The 7,593-nt window shown below is 41.0% G+C and overlaps 1 protein-coding gene across 1 annotated transcript in view; it reads right to left on the reverse strand.

The window, feature by feature from the left end:
• The window catches only part of LOC311048521 (keratin, type II cytoskeletal cochleal-like), a gene marked incomplete at both ends in the record, with an annotated part of 7,578 nt that extends 240 nt beyond the window's left edge, over nt 1-7,338 (reverse strand). The window contains 10 exons of the mRNA XM_084061781.1: nt 404-466; nt 720-809; nt 1,509-1,591; nt 2,827-3,047; nt 3,746-3,871; nt 4,666-4,830; nt 5,201-5,296; nt 5,489-5,549; nt 6,043-6,251; nt 7,030-7,338. Of these exons, the coding sequence (XP_083917907.1) occupies nt 404-466; nt 720-809; nt 1,509-1,591; nt 2,827-3,047; nt 3,746-3,871; nt 4,666-4,830; nt 5,201-5,296; nt 5,489-5,549; nt 6,043-6,251; nt 7,030-7,338 (1,423 nt within the window). The remainder of the gene's footprint in view (nt 1-403; nt 467-719; nt 810-1,508; nt 1,592-2,826; nt 3,048-3,745; nt 3,872-4,665; nt 4,831-5,200; nt 5,297-5,488; nt 5,550-6,042; nt 6,252-7,029) is intronic.
• Between the last annotated feature and the right edge of the window lie 255 nt (nt 7,339-7,593).

The following is a 7,593-nucleotide window of genomic DNA, read 5'->3' on the forward strand; positions in this document are numbered from 1 at the left end:
ACTACTGATCTAGAGGGCATTTGTAGAAAAAATAATTGGCATCAAAATATACTTGAAGTACCAAAAGTAAAACGTGCTCATTATGCAGATTCTTTCACAAGTTTTCAAAATGTATATATATTTTTTGAAAATAGCAGATTTACAAGCTTTTAGATCTTGTTGTAGATTACAAAGTTTGTACAAACTATAAATGTATAAAAGTATTGAAAAAAATGGCATATACTCAATTAAAGTAAAGGTTTCGAGCTTGTATATCTGTTACCTTTGATGCTTTTGTGTGACACTGTAGTATGATCAACTAGGGCGTTAATTTACGAAAAAAACACACAAAGTTAAAAGAGATACGTTTCTGCCCTGACAGCAACAAAATCCTACTGAACCATCACTGTGGTAAAACACGTACTTGGTGCTGGAAAGTAGCAGATGGCGATCTCTGGTTCATCATACTTCAGCACAGGGTGAGGCTCTGGAGGGAAAATTGCAGTTAAAAATATTAACCACAGTAGCCTATGTATCTGTAGACATTTTAGTTTTACACAACCTAGTTACTCAACCTACACACAAACCCACTGCCAGACAGAAGAGGTGTGAACAGTAGAAAAGAAGAGTTTGATTAAATCTACATACTTTGGGTCCCACATTGAAAATGGTTTAGGAAACCCTGTCTTATGAGTGACATGGCAAACATAGAGGAATCCCCACAGTGGTAAAATGTGTACCTGATGGATACTCGCAGGTCCAAGGCTGGTACTCAGCGTCAGGAAAGTGGCCGTTGACTATCTCACGCTCTTGCTTGAAAGCCACATGGCCTAGAGGAAAGAGTGCAGTTTAAAAAGATGTACATACATCTGTAGACATTTTGTTTACACACCCTGTATATCATCGCTGTCACCAAGTCCAAACCGTTACTTTTCAGGAAATGGAAAAAAAGGAGCCTGTGTTCCAATGGATCCAATGTAGTTATTATTTAGTCACAAGCTCTAGTTAATACTTTTCATTGGTTCGATATGTATAAAACCCCCACACACACTTAACCACTTTCACATTCACTTCAAAAAAGCAGATCTACAAGCGTCACAGATGCATGTGTGAGCTTGTAGATCGACTGTTTTTCATACATTTACAAACATGGTGACACATTTTGAGCTGGTATCAGCATTCTTTTTCCTTTGTTTTAGTTTTTGACATACTTTAAAGTATAAAATAGGGTTTAAGTGGTTAACACTGCTGATTCATCTGCCTAAGATCGGCTATTTTTTCTTTAAAGTATACTTAAAAGTATAAAATAGGGTTTAAGTGGTTAATTTACAAACATTGGATCAAACATTGAACACTGTTTACTAAAGCCTAATTTATACTAATAGATGCATGCTGGTGTCACTACTCACCGCGCACTGAAAATAACAGATCTGCAAGATCACAACACGTCACACTGCTTGTGAGTGTCTTATAAGTTTCAAACACTATTGAGTGTGTGCTGTGTACATTTGAAGGTGTAAAATGTTTACCGTTGCTGACGATAGACTGATGTCCAATCCTTTGAGTGACACCGTTGGTGTTGTGAATGCTGATGATAGACTGATGTCCAAACCTGTGAGTGACAGAGGTTACACACTGTAAGATTTCACAACCAGAAGCATTAAATAAAAAAGGTAAATGGTGCATTTATATTGCGCCTTTATCCAAAGCACTTTATGTGAATTACATTCACCCATTCGCACACCGACGGGCGATGGCGAAATAAACCATGCAAGGCACCAGCCTGCTCATCGTGTCTTGCTCAAGGACAACTTCCGATTCCCAAACTGGCAGCTCTACCTCCTGAGCTACTGCCGCCCAAATGATTCAAATGTGACCAAAATGGCTACTGTGTGTTAAAATAGATTCTTGTTGTTACTAGTCTTAGCCAGGCGATCGACTCTCTCTAAACCCCAGAAACCGCAGATCTCTGGTAGTCTGGCTATGCGAGATTATGTTGTCACACACGTACAGTACATGTTTTGGCAGGTGCTGGTGTAATGAGTAGCACTGCCTAAAGCTGTGTACTCAAAACCTGGGTTTTGAGTACATGTTTTCAACTTCTTCGTTTACTGCATTGGCTGTCACAACATGGCCGCCCCCATCCATTGAGTTCAGTGGACAGGTGGCGCCATCTTGTGAGGTGCGCCATTATTACTTCCAATGGTGAGACATCACGTACCCCACCACCCCCATGTGATACGATTTTTATTTCTGGGACCCCAATCTACACTGTAAAATCCTCTGTGGTAATTTAATTTAATCCCTAATTGAAAGTGTATAAAATGGAGCCAACCCATATTACGAAAATAATCAGTGCTCTGTGCAGAGAAACCCCCCCCCTCTCCTCTCCCCCCCTTCCTCTCCTTCCCCTCCCTGGTATGATTGAGTGTCTTGATTATTGTCTGTCCTGTCTGTTTATTTTTATTTTTCATTTTTATTATTTTCATGACCCTATTATTATGCTAATTACTGTACTGATCTTATTGTTTGTTATATCGTGTCTTGTTTGTTTGTAGTTTTTTGTCCAAAAAATCAGACCTCTTTGTTCAACCACCTATAATTTCTGTATTTTAACCTGTCTGAGAATAATAATAAAGAGATTTGTAAAAAAAAAATGGAGCCAAACGGACTCGTAAGCGCACTCTCAGAGTTACAGATCCTTAAGGGTCAATTTGGTTCCTAACTATCAATCATTTAGCTGTGGGACCCCCCATGGAACCCCCCATCAAGGTCCCCGGACCCCACGTTGAGAACCAGTGGTCCACTGAACATTGTAAACCATTTAAATCCCAGGCAGGCATTCACCTCTCCTCCTCTCCCTCCAGGAGTTTGTTGTAGGTGGCGATCTCTATGTCCATGGCCAGCTTGAGGTTCATGAGCTCCTGGTAGTTTTTGATCTGTTCGGCCATTTTGAGCTTGTCGCTCCGCAGAACCTGCTTCAGCTCCTCGATGCGAGCTTCGGCGTCCTTCACCTTGTTCGCGTTGCTCGTCTCTTCATCCGAGATCTGGTCGTTCAGCTTGGCACACTGAGGAGATTAGGGGTCAACGGTTAATCAAAAGAATCAATTTAATCTATTATAAAAAATATATTAATAATAATCGATCATTTTATAAAATAATCTATTAATAATCAATGCCAAGTCAGATTAAAGGCTTGTTGAGAATAGACCTCAGAATGCACGTGTTTCTAAGTTGCGCTCTTTCCATGCATTCCATGCATTAGCATCAAACTCAGCAGCCAAATAGTGCATTGAAAGAAATCCTGAAGGGGGCGTCAACAAGTGTCATTTGGTAGCGGCGGACATCTTGGTGGGGCATAAACAGGTTGACTTAACATTGACTCCCACCAGTATGTCTGCAGCTACTATGCCACGCCCCCCGTGGTGACGACACGTTGCCAAGCACTATAAGAATGATACAAGTCACCTTTCACAGCATGTGCAAATCTTTGAATTTTAAAGCAAACATTTGTAAAACATTGTGTTCCAGGGACCTCCAGAAGCAAAGATTTGAGTCACAAATGTTTGCTTTAAAAATATATATATTCAAAGATTTGCACAAATGTTCAGATACAAGCTCATAGCTCATATGAGCTTGTATATCTGCTATTTTGTTTATAGCCAAAGAAATCTGAAAATGACACAAATGCGTTTACGGTAATGGGTTAATGTAACATCATCAACACAAGCATCATTCAGTGGTGTGTACAGTACTCAGTGTTCACCTGTGTCTTTGCAGAGTGGATTTCGTTCTCTAGACGGCTGATCAGGCGCTTGAGCTCTACGATATCCGCCTTGGTTTCGCTCAGTTCACTGCTGTACTGGTCGGTCATGGAGGCCATCTGGTCAATCTGTTGCAGGCAGGGGATTGAGTAGAAGAAGTTTAGTCGGTTACTAGTCTAGTCTACACAGTTTGGTTTGTGTGACCCCCCCCCAGGCTAAAGCCTGATTTATATTTTGTCGTAAGACGGTATTCTGTGTAGAATAATTGCAGGGCTTGTACTGTAGATCGGATATTTTAGGTGCAGGACAGAGGATAAATCAGGCATAATAGTGGACTGACAGCTTTTCTAGTGTGACTGTTTGCCTCCATTGCTCTGCTTCCATTGTTAAGAAACCTTTGTCATTGCATATTTAAATACATAAACAGCGTGCCTGAATGTAATTATTCACGCTATAGGATTAGTGAGAGGTGTTGTTTTATTTATTCATGAGAGTGGCTCAGAAACTCTGCCTGAATAAGACCAAAAGCTTAGTATCTCCCTCGGCCAAGGGAGGGAGGATTCTGTCTTATGCTAGTGGTTAACATGTTTGGCTTTAGCGTATGAATCCGCAGGTGTTACACTTTAGTTGTATCTTCTCCAAAGTATGGACAAAGTATATACTCAAATCAATATTCAAAAAGCACATACAAGTACGTACCTGTATTGCTGTATTGAAATTAAGCACATACCAAAGAAAAGTACAAAAAACAAACAAAAACCTCACATTGGCTATTTTCACTGTATTTGAAACAGGGCGTAAGTGATTAATTCATAGTATATTTTTTGAAATGTAGTGGAGTGAATGTCATGCCAAAATGTACTTTAGTAAAGTACTCCAGTAAATGTACTCAGTTACTGTCCACCATTGCTCTTCTCCTCACCTTGACCTTGTACGAGTTCTCGACTTCCGTGCGGCTACGTGCAGCGACATCCGCATACTGGTCCTTGAATTGAGACACGATCTGGTCCATGTTCAGAGCGCGGGAGTTGTCCATCTGGACGACCACTGACATCTCCTTCAGGCTCTCCTGCAGCTCACGCAGTTCCTGTGGCAAAACCAACAACGTTATGAGTACAAAACTACCATGATGGTAAACGCTTTTGCATGGCAACAGTCAGGTTTTTATAGCACAAATACATTATTCTGAACACTTTAAAACCTTATATACTTCATTGACCTGAGGTCCCCCAGGGCTATATACTTGGCCCCCTCCCTCCTTTTCCCCTCTACACCAAACCTCAAGGCTGAAAATAGCCTATCTACTAGCTAGTAGATCGGCTATTTTCAGCCGATTTTCGATGAATGTTTGCTTATTATGATGACATGCCCAGAATAGGGACGCTAGGGTTCGTGTCCGCGTGGATAAGTACACTTTAATAGAATCAATTACAGGATGAATTGTAAAGATGCTTTACCATGTCATGGAGTGTCCTGAGGAAGTTGATCTCAGACACCAGACTAGCGACCATCTCCTCCAGATCCATCTTGGACAGATAGCCAGCATCCACATCCTAGATGAAGACCCCATTTAATCAGATAAATATGTGTTGTACATCATGTCCCACTTTTTCTTGTGATGGAATCGGTCACATTTTATGTGAGTCGGTTAACACAGTGGTTCTCAAGAAAGTGTTTTTGCTATTATTTACTTTAAATAAGTCTAACTATTGCACTTTACAGCAAAGTATAACAATGATTTGTACCTTTTTAAGAAAGATAAAGTTGTTCTCTGCTTCACTCTTCTTGTTAATCTCATCCTCATACCTGAAACCAGACACAGGAAAACAAAAACACACCTGTTAGTGTCATATTTAGTTACATTTATGTGACTAAGAATAACGTTACAAACATACAATTCTTACAGTACCACTTCACTTCACACCAATTTCCAACCTATCTTTATATAATTGGTCCTCTCTTAAGCTCATTATAAGATGGCACAGACATGTGTCTCAGAGGAGGGCTGCGGACAGTTCAGAAACCGACCAGTGACATCATCGGTAGGCAGGTTTGGTCATTTCAAACAAGATTTCTAACTTTTTTTCTTTTTTTTTCTTTTCAATGTTAAGTACAACGGCTGAATAGAAAGGCTACCGTTTCTATTAGCTTGGAATCCCCCTCGAAGATGGCAGGTTTCTGAACTGTTCACACTTCACAGCCCTCCTCTGAGACAGAGGGAGTAAACAGATGGTACCAAGTATGAAGATAAGGTTGAAAATGGGTGAAGTGCTCCCTTTAAATCAGTTTAATGTCTTACTTTGTCTTGAAGACCTCCACATGTCTGTGAATGCTGTCGTTCTCCTGGTCCAGCCTGCTCTTGTCGTTGAGGACCACGTCCAGCTTCTTCTGCAGGTCGGAGATGTAGGCCTTCAGCATGGGCTCAATGTTGGACGAGGCAGTGGTCTGCTCCTGCAGCAGCTTCCAATGGGTCTCCAGCTTCTTGTTCTTCTGCTCCTCCATTCTCACCTGGAAAAAACAAACAAACAAACCAGCAAACCATTAACCATTAAGGTATTTGATACTGACTGTACTACTAAATTGATTCTGAATGTTTGGTTCTGAATAACTGCAATGGATTGGATTGTCAGCGTAAACATTCAGAATACTTGACCATAAATTGATGCGCAAATGATGCACTAAAACCCTCTGGCTTTTAGTATGAATGTATTAACCTGGAAACACATGCGTGTGCACATGCAACCAAATGCCATTTGGTTCCATTTGCACAGAGTTACAGACCTGTAGAAGTCCATTTGGACCCGTAAGTAAGTAAGTAGAGCACCTGCATTACGTATGTCAATAATAAAATCTAAAGACAACATAAAACAATTTAACCAATGAACCATAGAGATAGAGGAAATCTAAATAATAGACATCACAATACAGGACGTGTCACAACAACGGACATGAAATGAAGCAATGTCATGTCGCACTGTAAGTCCTCTAAGTTTTTCAGGAAAAATAAAAAAAACTGATCCAAAACAAAACTATATGCTATTTCTTAATCATTTCACCCAAAATGTTTATAACAAATTATGACTATTAAAATAAAAATAACACTGTCTGTCAGTTATGTAACATAAGATATTTGAATAGGTTTAAATAGGATTCAATCTGACTTAGGCCAAAAACATTGTACAAAAATATAATTTTCCTCAAAACATGACTTAGGCCATTAGTTTAGCAAGGTGACGACATTCAACTTTATCAACTTGTGATAACAATGGTGGAACAGGCCTCTTACCTGATCAATTAAGGAAGCAAAGCGGTTGTTGAGGCCCTTCATCTGGTTCTTCTCCTGGGTGCGGACAGCTTGGACGGTGGGGTCAATGCCCAAGTTGAGCGGCCCCATTAGGGTCTTGCTGACCGATACAGGAGTGATGGGCTTGGTCCAGGTGTAGGACCCCAAAGTCCCTGTCCTGTTGAGGCCGGTGCGCTTGCTCCTGATCTGACTCATGGTTGGTTGGTGGTCGTGATGTGTGGTGGTGGAGAAGGAGTCCCTGTTGGTGTGGAGAGAGGATGGAGTGTAGGTGAGAGGTGTTCTGTGTACCATGCCAGAGTAAGGTAGCCTTTTTATACACACAACACTGGGTGTGGCATGACAGTGAAGTTATGTGGCTCACCAATGTTGAGGAACCAGTTGGTGTGATACCACCCTCCCTGGGGCCCGTTTCATGTAAAGCCAAATCCAGGTTTGACCAGTCTGCTCAGTACAGCCTGACCAGTCTTCTCAGTACAGCCTGGTTTATTCCGTTCCACTAACGCCAAACCAGGCTGTCGAGCCAGGATGTTCAAGCCAAGCTGAATG

Source organism: Gymnoscopelus microlampas (assembly GCF_963454915.1).
Source record: "Gymnoscopelus microlampas genome assembly, chromosome: 7".
Classification (NCBI taxonomy): domain Eukaryota; kingdom Metazoa; phylum Chordata; class Actinopteri; order Myctophiformes; family Myctophidae; genus Gymnoscopelus; species Gymnoscopelus microlampas.